This window comes from Molossus molossus, unplaced genomic scaffold (genome assembly GCF_014108415.1).
Source record: "Molossus molossus isolate mMolMol1 unplaced genomic scaffold, mMolMol1.p scaffold_m16_p_1, whole genome shotgun sequence".
Lineage (NCBI taxonomy): Eukaryota > Metazoa > Chordata > Mammalia > Chiroptera > Molossidae > Molossus > Molossus molossus.
The window spans coordinates 111,539,206-111,566,632 of record NW_023425344.1 but is presented as its reverse complement, the minus strand read 5'-3'; the positions used below and the strand labels follow the sequence as shown (position 1 = coordinate 111,566,632).

The window sequence follows — 27,427 nt, the reverse complement described above, 5'->3', positions numbered from 1 at the left end:
ATAGCAAAGGGAAGTTTCTTTGACTGTGAGCTTCTTAGATAAAGTACCATAAAAGAAGATAACCCTTAAAAGAGGCATGACCAGGGTCAGAGGGAGCAACTGCCCAAGCAGGAGTGAATGATGGTGAGCATGGGGTGAGGAGGCCTAAGGAAACCACAGAAGCTCGACACTGACCCCTGCTGGTCAGGCACTTGATCTACATGGACTGTTTCTGGGCCACATTTTTATGCTTTTGCCTTAAAAAAAAAAAATCAACCTGCGCAAACTTGCTATTCAATGAAGCAACAAACCTTTATGTGATGTAAAGAAAGCAATTCTAGTTCTGCTTTGTAATAGTGGATCTCAGGTATCTAGATCAAATTTCTTTAAACCAGGTTCATGTACATTTATAAAAAGAGGATCTAGAATCTATTTGGTGTTCAATTATTATCCATATCAACGCTAGCACCAATTATCACAACTAAAAGCTGGCTATAAAGGCAAAGCATTGGGTGTATGGTTTCTTATGATAAAAATCTAACTACTTCTGATCCATTAAATAGCTTACAGTTTTCTTAACATGGCAAATATGAATTTATCACTGGGTAATTTAAAGAGTCAACAAGGAGAAAACTCCCAAAAACTCAACTTAGATCGTGCCCATCACAAAAGTAAATAAATAAATACATTCAATAAATGGCTATTGGAGAACATACAGTACCGTAGTTATTAGTTGAAAATCTGCCAAGTTTTTATGCTTGTCTGTCATTCTCAACAGACAGGGGCACACCACAGCTAAAACCCTGTGAAACACCCTGCTGTCCCCTAGCCACCTCCCACACCATCCACGCTCTGAATAGGGGCCATGCGAGGCCACTGTTTTTCCTCCTGTCCCCGTCACACTGACATGCCAATCCAACTTCTCCCAGGATGTCTCGGTTGGGTGAGGAATGAGGCACTGGATGCCCAGAAATGACGACCCAGTGAGATAAGAAGTGAGGAACAATGGAGAAGTGCCAGGACCAAGAATTCCAAAAATGAAAGAGACATTGTTTTGCATATTTTATACAATCATAGATAAAACACAATTCAAAATATTTTTTTTTAATTTTTTTTTTATCCTCACCTGAGGACATGTTTGCATTTAACTTCAGATAGAGCAGGAGGGAGATAGGGAGGAAGAGAGAGAGAAACATCGATGTGAGAGGGACACATGGACTGGCTGCCACCCACACAACCCCGACTGGGGCCAGGGACAAAGTGCAACTGAGGTACGTGCCCTTAGTGGGAACCGAACCCAGGACTCTCTGGTCCGCAGGCTAATGCTCTAACCATTGAGCAAAACCAGCCAGGGCCACAATTCAAAATATTAATAATAGTGAATATTAAGACTAATATATGCCCTATTATAGTGAATGTTTGTTTCCCCCTAAAATTCACATACTGAAACCTAACCACCACTTTGTGATGGTATTTGTGAGGGCGTCCTCTGGGAGGCTGGGAGGTTGGGAGGTGATGAGGTCATAAGGGGTGGAACTTCCTGAATTAGAGATTAGTGCCCTTATAAAGAGACTCCAAAGAGATCCCTTGCCCCTTCTACCACGTGAGGCCACAGTGAGAGATGGCTATCTATGAACCAGGAAGTGGATCCACACCAGACAGGGAATCTGCCCATTCCTTCATCTTAGACTTCCAGCCTCCAGAATGAGAAATAAATTTCTATCATTTATAAGCCACTCAGCCTACATATTGTTATAGCAACCTAAATGAATAGATGAGACATGCCAGATGGTATACAAGGCATTTTATAGCAGTTCTCTAAGCTTGCTACTCTTACTATTTCCATTTTACAGATGAGAAACCTGAGGCACAGATAAGTTATGTAACTTGCCCGAGGTTAGACTGCTGGTAACATAAAGCTGCTCACAAGAAAAGGGCACGCTGACAGGAACTGAAATGTCGAATGACTGAAAAATTGCAAAATTTTTATTAGTTCAAAGGGTCATCATTTTTCTTTATTTTATTTCCTACCTGGATGAAACATCTTCAGTTTTTACTCTGTCCTAACATCAAATACTGAACACCGAGCAGTTCTACCATGCTCCTGGTGGCTGTAAACTGTTCTCTCTCTGGAAAGTCGGGGAGAAGGCTGTAGCAGGGAGACAGTCTACGGTCCCTCACCTTGCTATGCTTTCCACACCAGCTCACCTGAATTCTTGATTAAAGCAACAGCATCGTTTTTCAATCAACTTTCCTCAAGCACAAGGCCAAGTACAGAGATAACAGAAGCAAGCAAGCTGGGCCCAAAAGAGCCACTTAACCCAGGCTGGATGAGATGGTGGGGAGCTCCTCAGAGGAGGTGACACAACAGTGGAGTCATGGGTATAGATAAGCCATTCTTTCTTTTAGAAGCATTAAGTGTCAAGGGAAGAGGAGTTAGCTGGAGAGAGAAAAGGGCCTCGCAGGCCAAGATACTTACTATAGGTTTCAAAAGGTGGGCATATACAAGCAACTTAGAGAAACAGAAATATAAATGCTCTTAATAAAGATTACAGCTAACAAGACATGGTCTCCCCAGCTCTTTTATCTTTCCCCAAAGACAACCTACAGGCACATCTCAGAGATATTGTGGGTTTGGTTCCAGATCACCTCCATAAAATCATTATCACAATAAAGTGAGTCATAATCCCTTTGCTGCTGGAGGGTTTCTGCCTTCAATTTGTAAAAATATGCAACATCTGTGAAGCGCAATAAGACAAGGTATGTCTGTAACTGATCATTCCCCACAGGTGTCTACTTCCAGGTTTAAGGGCTTTTGAAACTGCTCTTGCAGATAACCTATGAGTACTTTTGTGGATTATTTCATAGGGTCCTTTAGAAGGACCACTTCCACTGAGGCAGGTTATTTTTCTTTTCTAAGATTGATCTGAAAGATATTTTAGTCCAAACTGAAAAAAATCTGATAAAGGCCCAAACACCTAGAGGGTAATAAACTTGAAGAGATTAAAATGTCACAAAAGACTTAAATAAAAGAAATAAGAAAAGTCTTCCTGGCTACTGATGGGATTCTTGGCTCCCAGAAGCTGATTACAGGACCCTTCAAAAGTAACTTTATCATCCAGATGAAGACAGCTGCTGTGTGGGAGAGTTTCTGCAGTGAAATTTCTTTAATAAAAAGAACAAAATCAGTGTCATTAGTCTTGGAAGTTTTAAGGAGAACATGTGTACAGATTACACGTCATATAGAAAAGTAATTGAAGGAAAAGAAAAAATTGGGGATAATTAAGAAAAAAATAGCAATCTAAATCTATAACAATCTTAGGCAAAAGTGTCAAACCCTCCAGGTCTTCATAAGCCACATAAAAACATGAACACAGGACACAAATGCCTCACCCAGTCTAATTAACCATGCTAGTCTGGTTCAGGCCACCATGGTGGGACTGGTGACATCTGAGGCTTACCAAGTTCTACCTGGAACTTCCCATTAATAGTTAATATTTCATGTGCACTCAGTAGCAGGCACAGTGCTCAGCAGTTGACATGTATCAATGCACTTAGTGCTAAACCAATCCTATCAAATGGGTACTTACGTCTCCATTTGAAGAGGCAACTGAGGCTCAGAGAGGTTAAGTAGTTTCTCTAAAGTTTCACAGCAGTAAGTAGAAGATGGTGAGTTTGAAGCCACTTTATTCCACTCCAAGGCCCCACGACCAAGCACTGAACTCTTCTGCCTTTCAGGGAAGGATCTGACCATGTCCGGAATCTGGCAGAAAACTCTAAACCTATCTGCTTGATGTCTCTGGCCTAGGAATTTTTCTCTATCAGAAAGCTTTTGGCACCTAAGGTCCTGAAAACATTTTTAAAGTGTTATTTTTCTTTATTGACACTAGAGAGAGAGAAACTAGAGAGAGTACATCGACTGATCGCTTCCTGCATGCCCCTCACTAGGGATCAGGCCCACAACCTGGGCATGTGCTCTGACCAGGAATTGAACCAGCAATCTCTTGGTGCCTGGGTTGATGCTCAACCACTGGGCCACACAGGCCGGGCCTGAAAACATTTTTTAAAGGCAATTACTGTCTCAGAGAAAGTGCTGTGCTTATAAGGCACAACTCTCTCAAGCAGAAAGATGGACTTTTTTTTTTTAATCCTCACCTGAGGACATTTTTCCATTTTTTTGTTCAGATAGTGTGGAAGGGAGAGAGAGAGAGAAACATCGACGTGACAGGGACACACCGAGCGGTCGCCCCCCGCACAACCCAACCAGGGACGGGGACAAACTGCAACCAAGGTACACGCCCTTAGCGGGAACCGAACCGGGGTCTCTCCGGACCGCAGGCCGATGCTCCAACCGCTGAGCCAAACCAGCCAGGGCAAAAGATGGACATTTTAAATGATGACAGTAAATACAAAATATTCATTATCCTCAGAAGTTAATTCTTGCTTATCTTTCGAGAACTTGAAAAACATAAGGGCAATGAAGGGAAAGTATGAGACACAATAACCATTCTCTGTCATGCAAATGAACTATTACCTGTGTTTAATCTTAACACTATCCCATAAAATCTCACAACAATTAAAATGTTATAAGTAAAAGAGCCCTGGCCAGTTTGGTTCAGCAGTTAGAGCGTCAGCCCACAGACCAGAGAATCCCGGGTTCGGTTCCCACTAAGGTCATGTACCTCGGTTGCAGTTTGTCCCCAGGCCTGGTTGGGGTCTTGTGGGTGCAACTATTCAATGTGTCTCTCTCACATCGATGTTTCTCTCTCTCTCTTTCTCCCTCTCTCCCTCCTGCTCTAGCTGAAGATAAATGCAAGAATGTCTTTGAGTAAAGATTAAAAAAAAAATGTTATAAGTAAAAGAATATGGGACGTCTTATACTGCAATTAATATAACCATGTCAAATATCTGAATATATAAAATATTAAAATACATATAGTAAGCATTATGTGCACCACTGGTAAATGAATTCCAGCTGAGGAATGGGCTTCTGGAGGCATTCCGGACCCTTCCAGCTCCAGCCGTCCAGAAGTCAGGGAGTTAGGGCAGCAAGCTCTGCTACAGAGGCCACATTCATGTCCAATGAACCCCCCAGGAAGTATGTTCTTCCTTAAGCTAATTCTCTAGGGAAATTTAAGAATGATCTTACTTTCCACCACCTCATATTACACCGGAAACATCTTTTTCAGGAAGCTAAGTGGCTATCTTTTCTTCAGTAAAAGCCAAGGCCTCAAAGAGATAATGCAACTGAACTGAAATAGCTATACCACTCTCCCTACGTATAACTATTACAGAAAAACCCTCTTCGAAGCTGAGAAGTATAATGTTCTTCTGCTAAAAGCAATCCTCTTTCTTCAAGCCCAAGAGGAAAAGGGTGCCAAGGAGCAGAAAGCCATGGGGCCAAGAGTACAGTGGAGCCAGGCCTCCTTCTGGTCGCTCTCTACCTCCTCCTATTGCAGCAGTGTCCCCAGTGATCGCCGGGCTCACTGCAGAACCAGGCAGGGGCAGCTCGGGGTCACCCAGATCTACAAGTGCCAACTCAGTACCAGAGACACCTGCTCTGTTGCTGCCAAGAAGCCATCACCACTGAGAGAGGTCAACACATACCAGGGGGCTAAGATGCTCATTAGAACAGAAGCTAAGCTTAATGGCAGGTATCTTCCTAAGAGTCTACAACTTTTCATCTCCTTTTGGGAGACATATCAATGGCACCAACCCCCATCTCTGTCCCAGGCACAAACAATGGAGTCACAGTAAATCTGACTCTGCTCTCCCCACACCTAACAAGCAATCCATCATCTTTTCGGGTCTCCTGGACCTCTCCCTTTCTCCCATGTCACAAACTGGTCAGGATCTCATAAATTCACAGGCCTAATCCAGCTTTCTTTCCTTCATCCATCAAACTATTTTGAGCACCTACTGTGTTCCAGGCAACATTATGAAGGCAAATAAATATTGCATAACTTTAGCCCCTCCGGGGGAAGAGAGACATCTATATTAAGAACACATTACAGCCTGTTCAGTGTGGCTCAGTGGTTGAGTGTTGACCCGTGCACCAAGAGGTTGCCTGTTTGATTCCTGGTCAGGGCACATGCCCAGGTTGTGGGCCCAATCCCCAGTGGGGGACATGCAAGAGGCGGCCAATCGATGTTCTCTCTCATCAATATTTTATCTCTCTCTCTAAAAACTAATAATGAAAAAAAAATTTTTTTTTGAAAGAACACACTACAATCCTGTGTAACAGAAGTCCTGAAGCAAGGGATGTCTAACTTCATAGAAGAGAAGATTAACTATCTCAGCTTGATACATACAGAGGCTTTACCTAGGCTCTGACGTCTGAACTGATTCTTGATAAAAAGTAAAAAGTATTCTGGGTGAAGAAGAGTGGAGAGAGAAGAAACAATACTTACAAAGGCATTCAAACCTGAAAGTGTGTGCCCTGATTCAGGAAGGGCAATGAACTAGAATGGCTGGAATGCCAAATGCACGGAGGGGAAGGGAACTAAGTAGGCTGTGGTCAGATTCAGGAAGGCCTTGCATATCATGCCAAGGACACCAGAGCATTTCTGTTGGTAATGAACAGCCAGATGTGTTTAAGTGAGACAGTCCAAACTGAAGCAACAGTAAGCCTGAAGAGTGTTTTGTTTCACCTTTATAAAGTATTTTTCCAATACCTAAAAGAGTCACCAACTTGCCCTGGCCGGTTTGGCTCAGCGGTTAGAGCGTCGGCCTGCGGTCTGGAGAGACCCGGGTTCGGTTCCCACTAAGGGCACGTACCTCGGTTGCAGTTTGTCCCCGGCCCTGGTTGGTCGTGCGGGTGGCAGCCACTCGATGTGTCCCTTTCACATCGATGTTTCTTTCTTTCTCTCTGTTCCTCTCTTTCCCTCCCACTCTACCTGAACAAAAAATGGAAAAATGTCCTCGGGTGAAGATAAAAAAAAAAAAAAAAAAAGAGTCACCAACTTCAAAAAATTAGTAAATGTCATCTGGACACTTAGTCTCGTAAAAAAAAAAAAAACCATCTAGCAACACTGAGCCAATGTCCCCAGGTGGTAACAATTGTTTGGATCTGAGCAGCAGAGAGGATACTATTAAAGAGTTCATGCCCATCCTCACCTGGACCCTGCAGGCCTTTGAGTCTGTAATCCCTGGTTTTAAGCACAAAATAACACAAAGAGACCTGTGTTACAGAAAAAAATAGCACTCAAAGCAATACTGACTAAACCACAAAGGCAGGAAAACTGGAGGCAAGAGGGAAAGTTAGGAAGACATCATAATAGCACAAGCTGGAGATAACAAAAGCCTGAACTACAGAGAACCCACCCAGAAAACGGTTGAGAGTCAAGAAATGTCTAACACACTCCAGGCACAAGAACACTTATCATGTAACATTTGTGTGGCATTTGTTCAAGGGCCAAAGACTAGGTTAGAAGAAAAGAAGAGGAATTCAAAAATGATTTTCAATTAAAAAATAAAGTGGCGCCCTGGCCAGTTTGGCTCAGCGGTTAGAGCGTCGGCCTGCGGTCCGGAGAGACCTGGATTCGGTTCCCGCTAAGGGCACGTACTTCTGTTGCAGTTTGTCCCCGGCCCTGGTTGGTCGTGCGGGTGGCAGCCACTCGATGTGTCCCTTCACATCGATGTTTCTCTCTCTCCCTTCCTCTCTCTCCCTCCCACCCTATCTGTACAAAAAATGGAAAAATATCCTCAGGTGAGGATAAAAAAATAAAAATAAAAATAAAGTGGCTATTAAGTAAACTGTGTGGACAATCCACCCGAATGCCATAAATCAGCATAGACAACTGTCGAGGCAGGTACAGCAGCAGCCGTCTGCGTGATTCCTACCCTGGCTCCCATGCTCATTTTCCAGTCAAAAGAGAACAAATTCTGATTGTAAACTTTGTGAGCTAAGGTCTTGACACGTGACGTTTACAAGCAGAGGATGGAATATAAACCATTACAACCTCTCACACCATGGCCGGCAGTTAGTTGTAAAACTTATAAGCCCTCCCAGCTCCTGCAAGGGGAAGGCCCAGCCCAACAACTCACACAGGCCATTGACATCCAGCATGTTGGAAATGCCGCGGTCGCTCATGTCCACTTCCGGCTGGTTCTTCTCCCGACTCTCCTCCACCAACTTTTTCAGAGACTTGGACATGACCTGTACCAAACGACAACAAAGCACGTGGGTGAGGGCAGGAGGTGCAGAAACAGATTGGACAGAACGCTGCCTGGCACTCTCGTCCTCCCCTGGCCCTGGAAAGTGAGCATCAAGCGGCAGGTACGGGTGCATGCAGCAGGATGGGGCGGGGCAGGGGCGCGGGGGGTGTCCAGCACCCCTGACACCGCGCGCAGACAAGCAGTCACATGCAGTGCCACACGCACTCACCGCGGAGAGCAGCACCTAACGGGATGGGCGTGGAAACGGCAGGTTCGCGCCGGGCGCGCGGTGGCGGTGAGAGATGCGCTCCGCCGGAGCTGCAGGGGCACCCAAACAAGGAACACGCCCTGGCCCGACTCTCGGCGCAGGCGCACTCGGTGCCATGCGCAGCTCCACGCCCCGCCCGGGCCCGCGCCCGACCCTTCCCAAATTAGGAGAACAGTTTACTAGCTGTGTGTAGCCCCAGGGCGAGGTTCCGCCTATACAATAACGTGTATCTCAGACAGCCAATCACGTCCGTCTCTCGGCTTCGAGACCCCGCCCCACCCCGAGATTAGTCCACCTACCCGCAACCGGGTTTGGGATTCCGATTGGACCGGAGTTGGCGCGTGCGCATTAGTGTTGGGGCAGGTCCAGGTCGTAGGGATAGCGTAGTGCTGTGGGCCGAAGGAGGAAGTTTAGGAGGTGACGGTGGAGGCCGAGTTGTAGCTGGGTTGGGTCCGGGGAATCTAGAAGTAAATTTTTTCTCAGTGTCCTGCTTCTGTGGCTCTGAATCCACTTATCGGAAGTTGCTGCCGTGAGTCCCTTATCCATGACTGTCCCTCTCACTGTATTGGGAGATCGTCAAAGACAAGGATTACGGGGTGGTCTGTGTGTCCCCAGCGCCCAGCCGGGGCCTCTGTCCCAGGAAGAGGAAAGTACCAACATGAATAAGTGACTTCTCTTTTCCAACACCACACTCAACGTTGTTTCATGTTTTATTTTGCTTTCTATTAAATGATTTCATGATAAAATTTTCTTTTTTTTTTTAATAGCGTTGTTGATTTTCTTCCTGTAACATTTACGGTATTTCCTACGGTCTTGCACCTTTACATTCCTCTCCACTGGTTAAAATCCAATGAATGGTTCTTGAAGACTAGGAACCTACTAATTTACCGCTCTAATTTAGACTGAATCTTTCTGTCTTCCCAGCTAAGTGGTTATCTGATAACACTTGATTTCTGGGTTTCAACCAACCTTTTGTATACATCTTGCTGGAGTACCTCGGTTTACCAAATTATATTCCCTTAAGTATCCCTTTTTATGTGTGTTTGTCTGGTTCTTTCCTATTCTTACTGCTATAGTTCTCTCTCTGATGATTCTTAGTTGTCATTTCATATTCAAGCATGAAGGTCTGAGCGGATTTTTCTAGATAGCTCGTTTGGTAGCTCTTCTGTTGTAGATGTGTGTTTGTTTCTCTTAGAACAGCGTTAATTTTCCCTGGGTTGTTGGTTAAATTTCTTTAGAGGTGAGAACCCAGTGTTATTCCTGCATGTGATCACAAGACTGCCTTTACTGGTGGAGGCAAATGATGAATTGTGATAGCCAGTGAATGCTGTTCTATTCTGGCCTCACACTTTGAAACTGCACCTCCCAACCCCATATCCAGATAACACCTGGAAAATGGATTCCCAATTCCATTGCATTTCTCTCTTGAAATTATTTTAGGCAGCAATTTCTGTTTCATTTGTCAGCATGCTTTCATTCACATCCTGTTTTCCAGATAGTGTTTTCACTCCCTTGTAACTCTCCTCTCATTCTCTTCACTTTACCAGTGCAATTCTTTATGAAATGTGTCCCTAATTCCAGATCTTTGTAGTATGAAAACAGGGCCAGCTTCCTGGATATGGCACCTGTGCAGTTACCCAACGCTCCATTCCTGCAGGGGCCCCACACTTGGTTTAATGCTCAGCTGACACCATCTTGAAATGTTTAAAAATTTTTAAATAATTTTGGATGTTTAATAATTTTAAAAACATTTTTCTTTTGCACTGAGACTTGTAAATTATGTAGCCAGTCATGCTTGGAATAGTCAATGTTTAGTAGAGTTTAAATTTCTTCTGCAGCATCACTGCCAAGTTCTCTGTTTACATATAGTCTTCGCTTCAGTACTTCCCATTAGGAGAAATGTACTATTGCCACCCCTGGGCCCATAGTGTGGGCCAATCACAGATAGAGTATGGAATATGTGGTCCACAAGAGATACACTAGATTATGACAACTGGTAAGTTCACATAAATTAGTATGTAAATCATTAATTTTAAAAATGCCTTTTTTATTTTCTAAACTATATTATAATAAATTACTTAAGTGACATATACAAAGTTGCCAAATTATAATTTGAAAAGCAAAATTTTCATCAGATGTCCAACAATTATATTATTTTCCTTTCAATAATTTCTCCCATTAAATGCTGTCCATGGGAACCTGACCAGGTGGTTCAGTTGGTGGGAGCATCATCCTGTATATCAAAAGGTTATGGGTTTGATTCTCAGTCAGGGCATATAGGGAAGCAACCCATCAATGGTTCTCTCTCACATCAGTGTTTCTCTTTCTCACTCTCTCTGTCTCCACCTTCCTCTCTCTTTAAAAGTCAATAACATATCCTCAGGTGAGGATTCAGAAACAAAAACAAAAAAAAAACTACAGCCATAGTGTGAAAATTTTCTTCCATTAACATTCTGATGCTGTATAATCACTAAGTTTTATGAAACTGAAATTTTAATGACATTAAAAAATGTCTAGGTCATTTAACAGTGTCAACCTTTTTAATAATTTCAATATCTATGAAAACATTTTGACTGTCGTATTTAATTCACATGTAATCCTTCAGGTCTGATGGAAGGTTCTCTCTTAGGCAGTTGTTTCAGGAGACAGGAAATCAGAGTAGGGGAGAGATCAGATAGTAGGTGGAAGCCTGGCTTACCCACACCAAACATACATGCCCAGTTCTGCTTCTCAGGCAATGAGCATGTAGGAATGGGTATTACCAGGATAATGGAATCAGAGTGGCCACCAGGTAATGCTGAAACAAGGTCCTAAAGCCACCGTCTATGTTGGCATTAATTCTTTGGTTGCTGAATCATGGGGAGGCTGGAGGAAGAGGTGTTGTTGGGGTTTGGTTATTGTCACCTGCCCTGTGCCTTCTCAAACAGAGTGAACTAAGTTCCCTTAGTTCAGAGCATAATCAGTTGCAGACAGTAGACATTTTTTTCTCTTTAAATTTGTACTTGTTTTATTTCCTGCAGACCCATGTGGAATATAATTTCCCGTTAACTTCCAGGACCTCCCTTTCCTTACCGCTCAAACCCATATGTTTTTTTTACATGATGGCTTTTGGGATTCCAGTATAGCCTGGAAGCAGCATTTTGGTACATCTCAATATTTTAACAACCAGAATGCCTATACCAATGTGAATTGATTGTTAGTTCTGTCCAGGGCTCTGATAGCTAACAATGGAGCTTCATGGTGATACAATTTGGGAGCAGGAAAGTTATCATTTAGCCACTAGATCTGTCAAGCTGGCTTAATATAAAATTTCACCAGGTAAGGAAATTGAGGATTTTGCCTTGGGACTGGCTTAAGAAACCAGGCAAGATGGAGCTGGAAAGTAGGATTTTTGAAGTAGGGAGACAGTTTATGGAGTTGTATGGCTGTTTTGTACACCACTTTATCCTCAGTGTGTCTAGTACATATCATACAGTAAATACTCAATAAACATTTATAAATGAGTCAGTTAAATGTAAAGCAGAACCAGAAGAAATGAGATGGGTCTTACTAATGAGATATGACATAAGCTTATATATAAAAACATCTTAAAGACTCTATTAGAAGACTGTTAGAAGTAATAAATGAATACAGTAAAGTAGCAGGATATAAAATCAACATAAATCAGATTTATTTCTATACACTAACAACAAACTGTCTGAAAGAAAAATCAAGGAAGCAATTCCATTTATAATTGTATCAAAAACAATAAAATACTTAGGAATAAATTTTACCCAGGAGGTGAAAACCTGTCCATTGAAAGCTATAAGACACTGATGCCAGAGATTAAAGAAGACACAAATAAACAAAAGGATACTCTCTGTTCTTAGATTGTAAGAATTAACATTGTGAAAAATTTCCATACTACCTAAAGCAATCTACAGAGTCAAGGCAATCCCAATCAAAATTGCAGTGGCATTTTTTCACAGAAATAGAAAAATCAATCCCAAAATTTGTATGGAACCACAAAAGACCCCACATAGCCAAAGAAATCCTACGTTAAAAAAAAAAAAAAAGCTGGATTCTTCCAAAGATAGAAATGCAGTAGGTGGATGTTACACTCATCTCCTTCCCAAGACCAAACCAGAATTACCACTAACTTACAGAATAATCAACCTGAATAACCCACTGAAGACTAGCTGAACAGAAGTCTTATAACCAAGGATTTACAGAAGAAGCCACATAGAGACTGATAGGAAGGGCAGAGACATGGAAAGGACTGGCCCTGCACCTATGTAGGGAGGTTGAGAATCTGGAGGCATATCTCAACTGCAGAGGTCCCCCTTGAGGAGTGTGGGATCTCAACCTCATGCCAGGTTACCCAGCTCAGAGCATCAAAGCCAGGAAGAGGAGCCCTCATAACATGTGGCTGTAAAAATCGGTGTGGATTCTGTCCACCAGGATGAGACAGGAGTCTGCTAGAAACTCAGGTGCCCTCTTAAAGGGTCAACACACAAAATCACATTCTTGTCCACTTGCCCTGGGATCTGGCAGAGAGAAGGCAGCTCTGAGAGGACTGGAGCCACACAGAGAAGGACTGGGTTGTGTGTTCTCGAGGAAAGGATTTGAGGAACAGCCACCAAGGTCCCTGTACTCAGTCTCTCACCCACACTGCCCAAAGACACCATCTTTACAAAGATGTTTTCTGGGTTGAGCACTCCCCTCCCACAGGGCACCAGCCTAGGGAAATGCACTAATCCCATCCTCCTGACTCCCTGTGGCTCCACCCTATTGAGCTCCAGCCTGTGGGAGTCTGTTGGCTATGGCCAGACTGAGCCCATGATGCAGACTTTCTTGGAGAGCTCCTGAAGAGGACTAGGCAGTCTTAGGAGGTGTCAGAGACAGGCACAGGGAGAGACTGAGTTGTGTGGCTCTGGGATAAGGGCCATCACCCCCATCCCCCTGGTAGACCTGGCCATATCACCCCCACACAGGGTTGGAGATCCACTAGCCTAACCCTCCTCACTCCTGGTGATCCCACCCTGCTGAGCCCATGCCCTGTGGAGGAGTCTGCTGGTTGCATCCAGTTTGGCCTGCAAAGCAGATTTCCTGGGGGAGCTCTTGAGGAGTTTTGGGCAGACCCAGGGTGTTGGAGATGGGCACGGGGAAGAATGAGCTGTGTGGCTCTTGGGCAAGGGCCAATTTTTTTCTCCATATGCCTGACCAGAGTTGCCCCACACACCGGATATCCACTGTCCACACCCTCCCAACTTTCTGTGGTTCCTTCCTGCTAACTCTCATCCTCCAGAGGAGACTGTTGGCTGCAACCAGCCTGAGCCCACTGTGAAGACTCTTAGAAGGCTCTCAAGTAGTTCCAGGCAGACTCAAGGGGTGGTGGAGCGGCTGGCAGGTGGAGGAAAATCTTGGAGTGCCTTGAGCCTTTTGCTAACTTGTCTTTAGGTTTGGTGCTGATGGAAGCTGTCCTTGGTCCAGAGCTTGGCCACTCCTACATGTATCCAGGCCCAGCAGAGGACGCCATAAACTGTGGATCATTTTGTAGCACCAAAGGAGGAGCCCAGGGCAGGTCAGGCAGTACCTGGCATTGACCTATATTAGAGTCCCTCCCATGTGGCCCCAGAACTAACATGCCCAGTGGCAGGCCTCAGAGCACATTATAGCATGACCCAATTAGCTCCAAGATTTCCAAAGGGAAATCTTGGCAAGTAACAGACTCTGCTGTGGTGAATTTTGCTTTCTGGGGTCAGCTCCTGATCACCAGCTCATATACTGTGGTTGGAGTCAAAATCCTCACAGTAAGCCAGCCTGAAGGCCAACCCTACTTGCTGTGACCCAACACAATCCAGACTCAACTATAATAGGAGAGCTCACATAACCCACACAAGGGATATTCCTGAAGTTCAGGTAATCAGGGAGACTGTGACACTAAACCCCATGAGATACCTACTACATAAGACCACCATATCAAGACTGGAAGACATAGCAGATGTAATACACAGAAACAAATACAGAGAGGCAGCCAAAATGGGGAGACAAAGAAGCATGACTCAGAAAAGAAGAAATCCCCAGAAAAAGATTTAAAGGAAATGGAAGCAAGCAATCTACCAGATACAGATTTTAAAACAATGGTTAGAAGGATGCTCAAGGAACATAGGGGAAGAATGGATGAACTCAGTGAGAACTTAAAGAGCTAGTAAGCATTAAAAAAAAACAAGATATAGCCCTGGCCGGTTTGGCTCAGCGGTTAGAGCGTCCGCCTGCGGTCCGGAGAGACCCGGGTTCGGTTCCCGCTAGGGGCATGTACCTCGGTTGCAGTTTGTCCCCGGCCCTGGTTGGTCGTGCGGGTGGCAGCCACTCGATGTGTCCCTTTCACATCGATGTTTCTCTCTCTCTCTCTTCCTCTCTCTCCCTCCTACTCTGTCTGTACAAAAAATGGGAAAATGTCCTCGGATGAGGATTTAAAAAAAAGATATAGAAACCATAAAAAAAAGAACCAGTTATAAGTGAAGAATATACTATCTGAAATGAAAAATACACTAGAAGGAATGAACAACAGGTTAGATGAAGCAGAGGATCAAATCAGTGAGAAGACAAAGTAGCAGAAAACACCCAATCAGAGCTGCAAAAAGGAAAAAGTTTTAAAAATTGAGGATAGTTTAAGGAACCTCTAAGACAACATTAAGCACAATAACATCTGCATCATAGGGGTACCAGAAGGAGAAGAGAGAGAACAACTAATTGAAAATTTATCTGAAGAAATAATGACCAAAAACTTCCCTGACCTAGCAAAGGAAATAAACACCAGTCTAGGAAGTGCAGAGTCCCAACCAAACAAGATGAACCCAAAGAGATCCATGTAAAACATGTCATAATTAAAATGCCAAATGTTAAAAACAACATTAAAAGCAGCAAAAGAAAGACAATTAGTTACCTCCAAGAGGGCTTCCATTAGACTGTCAATTGATTTCTCATAAACTTTGCAGGCCAGGAAGGAGTGGCATGAAATATTCAAAGTGATGAAATGCAAGGACCTACAATCATGATTACTCTACCCAGCAAAGCTATTATTTAGAATCTCAAGAATAAAGAGCTTCCTAGATAAGAAAAAACTAAAGGAGTCAATCAATCACCACCAAACTAATATTACAAGAAATGTTAAAGAAAATTCTTTAAGCCTGGCTGGTGTGGCTCAGTGGTTGAGTATCGACCCATGCACCAAGAGGCCACTGGTTCTATTCCCAGTCAGGGCACATTCCCAGGTTGTGGGCCCAATCCCCAGTGGAGGGCATGTAGGAGGCAGCCAATCAGTGTTCTCTCTCATTGTTGTTCTCCCTTCCTCTCTCTCTAAAAATCAATAAAGAAAATAAATTATTTAAGGAGAAGAAAGGGGGGGAGGAACATAATTATAAATAATAAAATGGCAATATACACATACATATCAATAATCATTTTAAATGTAAATGGATTAAATGCTCCAATTAAAAGACATAGGGTAGCTGAAGACAAAGGAAGTGATCCAAAAAGAGGCTATCACCCTGCTAAACATTTATGCACCCAACATAGGAGCACTTAAATATGTAAAGCAAATGTTGATGGGCATAATGGAAGAGACTGACAGTAATACAGTCATGGTAGCAGATTTTGACACCCCCATTGACATCAATAAATAGATCTTTCAGGTAGAAAATCAACAAGAACACAGCAGCCTTACATGACACAGTAAAGCAGATGGATTTCATTAATATTTCCAGAGCACTTCACCCCAAAGCAGAACATATATTCTTTACAAGTGCACATGGAGCATTTTCCAAAATAGATCACATGTTAAGACAGAAGTCTCAATAAATTTAAGAAGATTGAAATTATATCAAGTGTTTTCTTTGACCATAATGGTATGAAATTAGAAATCAATTACAAGAAAAAAATTGAAAACAGATACATGAAGGGCAAATAAAATGTTACTAAACAATGAACGGGTTAACAATGAAATCAAGGAAGAAATCAAAATATGCCTTGAGACAAATAAAAATGGAAACACAACTCAAAATCTATGAGACACAACAAAAGGAGTCCTAAGAGGAAAATTCATAGCAATAAAAACCTACCTCAAGAAACAAGAATAATTTTAAATAATCTAATCTTAAATCTAAAGGAACTAGAAAAAGAACAACAATCAGAGCTAAATATTAGTAAAGGAAGGAAATAAAGATCACAGCAGAAATAAACAAAATAGAGTCTACCAAAACAATATGAAAGATCAATGAAACCAAGAGCTGGTTCTTTGAAAAGATAAACAATATTGCCCTGGCCGGTTTAGCTCAGCGGTTAAAGCGTCCGCCTGCGGTCCGGAGAGACCCGGGTTCGGTTCCCGCTAAGGGCATGTACCTCGGTTGCAGTTTGTCCCTGGCCCTGGTTGGTCGTGTGGGTGGCAGCCACTTGATGAGTCCCTTTCACATCGATGTTTCCCTCTCTCTCTCTCTTCCTCTCTCTCCCTCCCACTCTGTCTGTACAAAAAATGGAAAAATGTCCTCGGGGGAGGATAAAAAAAAAAGAAAAGAAAAGATAATATTGATAAACCTTTAATCAGACTCATCAATACAAAGAGAGAGAACCCAAATAAATGAAATCAGACATGGAAGAGGAGAAATAACCACTGACACCACATAAATACAACAGATTATAGGAAAATACTATGAACAACTATATGCCAACAAATTGGACAGTCTGGAAGATATGAATAAATTTCTAGAAACATATAATCTTCCAAACTGAATAAAGAAGAAACAGAAAATCTGAACAAAGTGATTACAACTAACAAAATCAAAGCAGTAATAATAATAACTCCCAACAAACTAAAGTCCTGGACCAAATAGCTTCACAGGTGAGTTTTATCAAACATTCAAAGAAGAGTCGACATCTATCCTTCTCAACTATTCCAAAAAATTCAAGAGGTGGGAAGATTCCCAAGTTTATTTTATGAGGCCAGAATTATTCTAATTCCAAAACCAGATAAATATACTACAAAGAAGGAAAATGATAGGCCAATATCCCTGATAAAAATAGATTTAAAAAAATCCTCAATAAAATATTAGCAAACCAAAATCAGCCATACATTATAAAAATCATACACCATAATCAAGTGGGATTTATTCCTGGGATGCAAGGTTGGTACAATATCTGCAAATCAATTAACATGATATACCACATAAACAAAGTGAAGGATAAAAATCATATGATGATGTCAATAGATAAAGTAAAAGCATTTGACAAATCCAGCATGCACTTATGATAAAGTTTTTCAGCAAAGTGGGAATAGAGGGAACATACTGAGCATATATGACAAATCCATAGCCTAACATCATACTCAATGAAGAAAAACTAAAAACTAAAAGTGTTCATTTTAATGGCCAAGAGACATATGAAGAAATGCTCAACATCACTAATCATCAGAGAGATGCAAATTAAAACAACAATGAGGTATCACCTCACACCTGTCAGAATGGCCACCATCAACAAATCATCAAACAACAAGTGTTGGCGAGGGTGTGGAGAAAAGGGGACTCTAATACACTGCTGGTGGGAATGCAGACTGGTGCAGCCGCTATGGAAAACAATATGGTGCTACCTCAAAAAATTAAAAATTGAACTTCCATTTGACCCAGTGATCCCACTCCTGGGAATATACCCTAAGAAGCCTGAAACACCAATCAGTACCCCCATGTTCATAGCAGCACTATTTACAATAGCTAAGATCTGGAAACAGCCCAAGTGTCCACCAGTAGACGAATGGATAAAAAAGCAGTGGTACATATACACAATGGAGTACTATGCAGCGGTAAGAAAGAAAGATCTCTTATCCTTTGAGACGACATGGAGGGACCTGGAAAGTATTATCCTAAGTGAAAGAAGCCAAGCAGAAAAAGACAAATACCACATGATCTCACTTATATACGGAATATAATGAACATAACAGTCTGAGGAATACAGTAGACCCAGACACATGGAAGTAAGGCACAGACTGACATCCCTCAGAAGAGGGGATGGGGGTGGGGGGTGGGAAGAGATAAACCACAGAACTTATATGCATGTATGCATGACCAATGGACATGGACAACTAAGCCGGGGACAGGGTGGAGGGGGGGGCGGTGCCAATGGGGTAAAAAGGTAAAATATCTGTAACAAAAAAATAAATAAAAATTCTTAAAAAAAAAAAAAAAAAAAGGGAAAAGAGAAACATGATACAGGTGGATCAAACAAAACTCAAAAAAATTAGGTGATAGATTTAAAGTCATATACATCAACAACTCTGTAACACATTAATGAATAAAATACTCCAAGTAAAATTTAAAAAATAAATAAATAAAAGTGTTCATTTTAAGATCAACAGGACAGGGATGTCCATTTTCACTGCTATTATTCCTAGCCTCAGCAGTCAGACAAAAAGGAGAAATAAAAGACATCCAAATTGGAAAGGAAGAGGTAAAACTGTCATTATTTGGAGATGACATAATAATGTATAAAGATTCTACCAAAAAGAAAAAACAAAACAAAACTAGAACTAACAAATTAATTCAGTAAAGTAACAGGATACAAAATAAATATTCAGAAATCAGTTGCAATTTTATATACCAATAATGAACTATCAGAAAGGGAAACTAAGAAAATAATCCCATTTATAATTGCATCAAAAAAATAAATAAAATACCTAGGAATAAATTTAACTAAGGAGGTAAAAGTCCTATATCTGGAAAATTATAAGACACTGAAGAAAAAAAACTGAACAAGACACAAATAAATGAAAGCATATACCATGCTCATGGATAGGAAAAATTTACACCATTAAAATGTCCATACTACCCAAAGCAATCTGGAGATTCGACACAATTTTTATTAAAATACCAATGGTGTATTTCACAGAACTAGAAGAAATAATCCAAAAATTTATATTAAACCACAGAAGACCCTGAAAAGCCACAGCAATCTTAAGAAGAACAAAGTTGGAGGCATCACACTTCCTGATATCAAACTATACTAGGCTATAATAATCAAAACACCAATGGTACTGGTATAAAAACAGAATAAAGAGCCTAGAAATAAATCCATGGCTATATGATCAATAAATACAGGGTTGGGCAAAAGTACATTTACAGTTGTTTGTATGTAAAAAGAATACAATAATTAATAAATAATAATACAAGAATAAACTCTGTGTACTCACAACTGTAAACCTACCTTTGCATCACCTTGTATTTGACAAAGGAGGGAAGAACACACAATGGGGTAAAGAGAGTCTATTCAATAAATGCTGTTGGGAAAATTAGACAGATACATACAAGAAAGAAAGTGAAACTAGACCACTCCCTTACACCATACACAAGAATAAACTCAAAATGAATGAAAGATTTACATGTAAGATTCAAAGCCATAAAAATCCTAGAAGAAAATATAGGCAGTAAAAAAACCTCAGACATTTCTATAGCAATATTTTTCCTGATATATCTTCTTGGGCAAGGGAAACAAAAAAAAAGAAAATTGGACCACAACAAACTAAAAAGTTTTGGCACAGCTAAGAAAACCATCAACAAAATAAAAAGAGACCCCACTGAATGAGATAACATATTCAATAAGGTGTTGCTATCCAAAATTTATACTACTCAACACCCAAAGAACAAACATGGCCATTAAAAATGTGCTGAGGACCTAAACAGACACTTCTCCAAATGGCTAATAGACATATGAAAAGATGCTCAATACCACTAATCAACAGAGATGCAAATGAAAACCACAATGAGATATCACTTTATACCTGTCAGAATGGCTATTATTAATAAATCAACAAACAAGTGTTGGAGAGGTTGTGGGAAAAGGGAACCTTTGTGCACTCTTCGTGGAAATGCAGATTGGTGCAGCCACTATGGAAAACATATGGAGGGTTCTCAAACAATTAAAAATGGACCTGCCTTATGATCCAGTGATTCCACTTCTGGGTATACATGCAAAGAAACCCCAAACACTAATTTGAAAGAGTAACTAATTTGCACCTTTATGTTCATTGCAGAATTATTTACAATAGCTAAGATATGGAAGCAAACCAAGTTCCCATGAATAGATGAATGGATAAAAAAGCAGTGGTACTTATACAGAATGGAATATTACTCAGCCATAAAAAAGAATGAAATCTTACCATTGTGACAGCATAGATGGACCTAGAGGGTTTTAAGCTAAGTGAAATAAGTCCGAGAAAAACAAATACCATATGATTTCACTTACTATATGTGTAATCTAAATAATAGAATAAAAAAACAGACAAAATTGAAACAGACTCATTGATACAGAGAGCCAACTGATGGTAGCCAAAAGGGAGGTGGGTTGTAGGGGCTGGGTCTAAAAGGTGAAGGAATTGAGTACAAATTGGTAGTTACAACATAGTCACAGGGATGTAAAGTACAGCATAGGGAATATAGTCAGTAATATTGTGGTAACTATGTATAGTGCCAGGTAGGAAAACTTTGTAAAGTATGTAATTGTTTATCCACTATGCTGTACACCTGAAACTAATACAAAATGATATTGAATGTAAATTGTAGTTGAAAAATAAAAGAACAACAAAGCTGGAGGCATCACACTTACTGATTTCAAGCTATATTGCAATGCTATAGTAATCAAACAGTATGATACCGGCACTAAAAACAGGCCTATAGATCAGTGAAACAGAATAGGGAGCCCAGACAGAGCCCATCACATATATGGTCAAGTAATTTTTGACAAGGGTGCCAAGAACATACAAAGGGGAAAGGACAATTTCTTCAATAAATGGTGGTGGGGAAATTAAACAACCACAAGCGAAAGAAAGGAACTGGACCCCTGTCTTATTCCATTCACAAAAATTAGCTCTAAATGAATCAAATATTTAAATATAAGATCTGAAACCACAAAACTTCTAGAAGAAAACATATGGAAAAGATCCTTGACATCAGTCTTGGCAGTGAATTCTTGGATAAGTCACCAAAAGCACAGTCAACAAAAACTAAAATAAACAAGTAGGACTACATAAAACTGAAGGGTTGCACTGCAAAGGAAACCACCAATAAATTGAAAATACCTGCAGAATGGGAGAAAATATTCTTTTTCCAGGTTCTAAGTGTTCAGTTTTGTAATTGACAATGCTTACTTCAACTTGGTATATACACCTTCTAAATATTCTAATATGCCCCCTAGGGAAGCATGTCTCTCTGAAAATGATTCTTGTAGATTCTATCACTCTAATGATGCAATATCTAAGATCAAATAATTTTTTATTGTTTGACAGCTTCATATGTTAATCTTGCTTTCAGATAAAACTTCTACATCATTTCATAGGTTATTGTTAACCTTTCTCCACTGTAGCTTCGTGATTCATTTTCGATAAAAGCGCTAGATCTTGTATCAACCCCTATCAAATTTCATCTTGATAGTTTTAGTACGTTGTTCCTTTGGTTTGATGATGCTCTTCGTTGCATTCACCATTCTTTCCAGGAGAGTGCCATCCCTAAAGTTGATGTATCTATCTATAATAGAGAGTCAAAGGAAGTAGGAATGTTTAAGGTAAAAATATCTTGTTTACGGGGTTCTCTCCTCTGGGCAGAAGTCATTTCTGTGGCACCTGAGTGTAAGTGTACAATCAAGTAAAACATTCTCACGGCTGCTTTCACTCCCTTGGTCCCACGTTCTTGATAGGACCTAACTTTGCACATTGACCATAAAGTGTCTTGCTTTGTCAAAGGCAGCAGAAAAGTGTATAAAAGTGTTGTTCAACTATTTATAACTTTTCACATATTGTGTTGTTAAACGAGGCATAGACAATGGTGGTACTTATGGAAAGTGAAGCAGAGAGAAGTTAAGTAAACACTTAACTAATAAAACCGAATCCAAATGCAGGCGCTTGGCTGCAGAGCTCTCTCCTGAAGGATTCACCTACTTCGTCAAAATGTAAAAATTCAACTTGAAAATTTCTACATGCCTTACAGTGAAAGACTACATGTTAATGGGTTAAAAATTAATGCAGCAGATTTGTGTACAATTCAAGTTTATTATGCCTACTTTGACATTCACAGTGAAAATCATACCTCTGTTTTGTCATTTACCTTCGAAACAAATTTATAGCACATGTGTCATAATCATTTCCAACTCTTTAGGGAATTTTAGGAAATTTCAGCTCAAATATTAGAATTAAGGATTACAAATACAGCCAAGACTAAAGAAGCTACATTCTACATGTTAAAAGAAAAAATGTACAAATATTGATTCCACACATACTTTGGTGGAAAACAAACGTTCAAGTTATTCTCAGTGGCACAGGGAGAGAGTCGGGGTCAGGACGGCAGACCGCTGTCAGGTGACGTCTCAGGGACCCTGCGCAAGAGCCAAAGTACGATTAAACGCGCGCATTGCGCGTCTAGCTGTCCCAGGTTAACTGGATCGCTGATGGGCGCGCCGCGTACGCCGCATGAAATTCTACGAAGACCCGGTGTGAGGAGGCCACAAAGGGGGCTATGTTAGTGTCCTAAAATAGGGGGGGGGAAAGAAGTAATTAGTTATATTTTTCACAAAATTTCACAAAGTTATATTTTTCAAAAATGTTAGCATCATAAAAAGCAGTAAACAATTTACAGCAAAACATCATATTTGTCTAAGACATAATCTTGCTAAGAATTAATGTACCTACTTTATAAAAGAATATTGCTGGAGTTAGGGTGCTATGGATACAATTTCCACTACTGGGGTTGGGGGTAATGAAAATGTTTCTAAATTGATTGTAGTGATGATAGATACACAACTTTCAGTCTATTAAAATGATTGGATTATATACTTTAGATGAATTGTATAATATATGAATTACATCTCAGTAAAATTGTCATTAAAATCGAATTTCTAGCCCTGGCTGGTATGACTCAATGGTTAGAGCATTGGCCTCAAACCAAAAGGGTCACAGGTTTGATTTGTAGTCAAGGGTGCATGCCTGGGTTGCAGGTTTAATCCCTGGTCCAGGTCAGGGTGTGCAGGAGGCAGTCGATTGATGTGCCTCTCTCACATCTCTCTCCCTCTCCCTCTCTCTCCCTCTCTCTCTCTCTCTCTCTCTCTCCCTCCCTCCCTCCCTTTCACTCTCTTTAAAAAATCAATGAAAAAAATTATTCTCCGGTGAGGATTAACAACAACAAAAACATTGTATTTCCAGTTCAAGTTTATTAATATTTTAATTTTTCTGATGAAAATACATACTTATATTTGTAACTAAAACAATCATATGAATAAGGTATGCTACTCTCTCCCCTTGGTAGCTGTAGTTTTCTTTGGGGATTTGTGTTTATATCCTTTCTGTGGAACAAGGTGTGTTTGGGGTGGGGCTAATATATGGATCTCAGCTTTCTCTCATTTCCTCATCATACATTTAACAAATATTTATCCAGAGACTCCCATGTTGCAGGCATGATTTTTTAGCACTGGGGATATAAAAAATGAGCTAAACAGACAAAAGGTCTTGCTCTCATGAAGAAAATACATTCTAACAGGAGGAGGCAGACTATGAGCTAAACATGTCTGTGAACTATGCAATTGGTCGAGATTGTCCTGGAGTTTCCAGTTTGGGGCCTGCTCCTCTGTTCTGCGGGGCCTCACTCTATCAGTCCTCCCCAGGAGTCAACAAAACACAGACATTTCCAAGACAGGAAATTATTCAAGTGAGGGCAGCACAGAGAATTTTTTTCCGAAGAGATACATCAAGGTACATACAATATGGCATATTCCCATGTGAATGCAATTTTTTCTTTCCATTTTAATCTGCTCCCAAATTTCCAATTATTATTTTATGTTGACGAACAGGTGTGAACAGTTAACCAGTTTTTAACTCTCCTTTGATTCTCCCAATTTTTCCTATTATTCTTTCATGTTTAGATTTTGTAACGTAGATTAACAATCTAAGAAGTGACTTTTGCCCTCACTCTGGAAGTAAACTGATTTTATTAGACTTGAAATGCTAAAGAAATTAGTTGTATCTGTAATTTTAAAAAGAAAACAATTACACTTAAAAGGATGTCCAAATCGCCCGGCCAGTGGCTCAGTGGTTGAGCGTGGACCCATGCACCAAGAGGTCACTGGTTTGATTCCCGATCAGGGCACATGCCCAGGTTGTGGGCCCGATCCCCAGTGGTGGGCATGCAGGAGGCAGCCAATGTTCTCTCTCATTGATGTTTCTCTCTCTCCCTTTCCCTTCTTCTCGCTCTCAAATCAATAAAGAAAAAACAATTAAAAATAGTAATGTCCACATTCATCAAAGAAAATGTAACATATGGTAAACAACCACAATTTTAAAAAACTGACATATCTAGCTATGGACTTCAGTTTAGTGGGACACTGGTTTAAATGCCAGTTAAGTTCTCCCCGCAGTGCCCCAGTTTCCTTCTATCTGCCAAGTCCAGGTTATCCTTATTCTTTCCACACCCTGGAATTGTCACTGTGGGGAGCAAGTAGGGTTGATGTTTGAAAGTCACTAAAAACAAAACAAAAAGCCATGTGGATATAATGTAACGGTGGTGTTAAAATGGCCTCTTTTCCTCTCTTTCAAAATGTTTACAAATTTCAACTAAATGTCTCAGACCTAGTCAGCTTCTAAATCTGAAATGTGACACATTGACTGGTTCTCTTTTCTGTGAATCCCCTGTGAATAACGGTGATTCAGTATCTACGGGCCAAGTGACTAAAATTGCATTCCAGGTGATTAACTCTGTATATAAAGATAGAGCTGCCAGAGAGTTTTTCAAAGTGTTGTCTATAAACCAGAGAGGATTCATCAGATAAATTAGGCTGTACCCATGCAATAGAATACCATCCAGTGATTAAATATGACACACCAGTGTTTTTATTGGTATGGTAAGAAGTTAATGATATTTTGGTAAGTGAAAAAAAGCATACCCCCCACAAATATAAAATATGTGTGCATATGCAAATATACTCAAGAAAGGTGTTTTTGAAGAATACATGGGAGAATTCCCAGGGCTTTGGAAACATGTATTTATCTTCTGATAATTCTGAAAATAACATTTATCAATTTTACAAATAGTGGTATTTTTAAAGATAAATATCTAGATTTCCAGCTGAGGTAATTCTCTGTCGAGTTTGATTAGAAAGACCAAATGGCTAAAGAGTGGAACAGAGAGGGAGCTGGTCTCCCATCAGCAGTCACAGTTCCCTTACTTGAGAGCTCTGTATCTGCTATCAGTGCACACAAGCAAGGCTGAGTTCCTGTCGGAAATCTAACTTGATGTTTAGGGAAGATCTAGTCCATCAGAACTTTACAAAACTGTCAAACTACTTGTCACTGGACCCATCTTTAATAGCTGTGTCTTTCTTAAAGAGTTCCCACAATTTTCAGCAACAAGTAGATGACATGGAGCCAGGTGTCCCAATTTTCTAAAGTTCTAATCACGCAGAATCACACATGGTATTCAACCTTGAGTGGGGCAGTGAAAGGGAGCTTTTATTTTATTATTTTTTCAAAATATGTTTTTATTGATTTTTTAGAGAGACGGGAAAGGAGAGAGAGATAGAAACATCGATTGGCGGCCTCCTGCACGCCCCCAGGCATGTGCCCTGACCTGGAATTGAACCGGGACTTCTCAGTCCACGGGATGACACTCAGTCCACTGAGCCACACCGGCCGGCAAGAGAGCTTTTAAAAAACAACATGCCATGGCTCATCCCCCAGAAACTCTGATTTGGTAGATGTGAGTACTGGAAGTCTGCTATGTAATAGCTAACTGTAACTGCATAGGTGATTCCTATGTAAAAACTGTAAATAACTGCATAGGTAATTTTGATGCACAGTTGAGTTTGGTAACGAACTATATCACTGTTGATTTAATGCAATGCCCACTAGATGGCACTCGTGCTCCCCTAAATAGAAAGAAAAGTCAGAAAAGTGTACCGAATATGGAAGAGTACATTGTATTTTGCATGTGTCTGCCTCAAAAAGTGTGTACTGTTACTTTCATTATTTAAACATAATAAATGGGAATTTGAAAATCTTGCTTTACTCACCGTGCCGCAATATGGTCCAGCGGGGGGAGAATTAACATCTGGTCCATCATAGAGTATCAGATAGTTCTGGACACAGTCTCCAGGATCGTCAATGCTAATGAAGTAAAAGCTGACAGTGACATGTCTTCCAGCAGGAGCAATGATGGCCCATTCGCAGTGAGTGTTGTTTGGGTAAGTGCCCGGATAGCCCGGGCTGGTGAAGGAGCCGTGGTCTCCATAAAGAGTTCCACCACAGCCTGTAAGAAATAATTGCAGGAAGTTTGATTCAACAAAGAAGAAACGAGCTGGTAAGACAATAAGATGGGGCTGTTGTTTCCTTAGGGTGCTGAGACCCTCTGCAAGAATAGTGGAGGCAGAAACCCTTTTCCAGTTTCTCCTTTGGGCCAAATCCCTCCCATTCTCTCACCACCTGGCCTCCCCCTTGTCTCCCCCACCCCTTTCTCCACCCTATGTTCCTTCCCCTCTCTATCATGACTTAGAGACAGCTTCTTCCAGGTCTGTCCCTTGCAAATGGTGGGTTGCTAACACAATGGGAAAACTGAGAACTAGATTAAATAACTGAAGGAGAGAGTCATCAAAGTTGTTGTGTCCTTTTGATGGTAGAGTTCTCCATAAGCAGTGAGTTCTTGATAATGATGTGAGTGAAGTAAATTAAGAGTGAAATTTTGGGGCTGAACAAAATAGAACGTTGGAGGTTTGGCAGTAATTATTATAAAAGTGACTTTACTGGGCTTATAACAGACAGTTCCAAGATTGACATGAAAGCCAAAAGAAGTAAGTGTTGGTGTTAATTTGTATATGAAAACTATCATTATTTAGATCAGATAGCCTTGGAGATCTGGATATGGCTCTGCACAGGAAGAAGGTATATGGCGTGACACATAGCTGGGTTCAGAGCACTAGAGGCTGGTCCTGCCTCTGACACAATGTAGCTGTGCATTTTGGGCAACTCAT

The 27,427-nt window shown here is 40.9% G+C and overlaps 2 protein-coding genes across 2 annotated transcripts in view; both read right to left on the bottom strand.

The window, feature by feature from the left end:
• The window catches only part of RSU1 (Ras suppressor protein 1), a 185,086-nt gene extending 176,589 nt beyond the window's left edge, over positions 1 to 8,497 (bottom strand). Inside the window, exons 1-2 of the mRNA XM_036252448.1 lie at positions 8,366 to 8,497; positions 8,026 to 8,137 (exon numbers count right to left, since the gene is read on the bottom strand). Of these exons, the coding sequence (XP_036108341.1) occupies positions 8,026 to 8,134 (109 nt within the window). The 5' untranslated portion in view covers positions 8,135 to 8,137; positions 8,366 to 8,497. The remainder of the gene's footprint in view (positions 1 to 8,025; positions 8,138 to 8,365) is intronic.
• A 14,338-nt stretch (positions 8,498 to 22,835) lies between these two features.
• The window catches only part of CUBN (cubilin), a 292,271-nt gene continuing 287,679 nt past the window's right edge, over positions 22,836 to 27,427 (bottom strand). The window contains exons 66-67 of the mRNA XM_036275497.1: positions 26,474 to 26,709; positions 22,836 to 22,943 (exon numbers count right to left, since the gene is read on the bottom strand). Coding sequence (XP_036131390.1) covers positions 22,836 to 22,943; positions 26,474 to 26,709 — 344 coding nt within the window. The remainder of the gene's footprint in view (positions 22,944 to 26,473; positions 26,710 to 27,427) is intronic.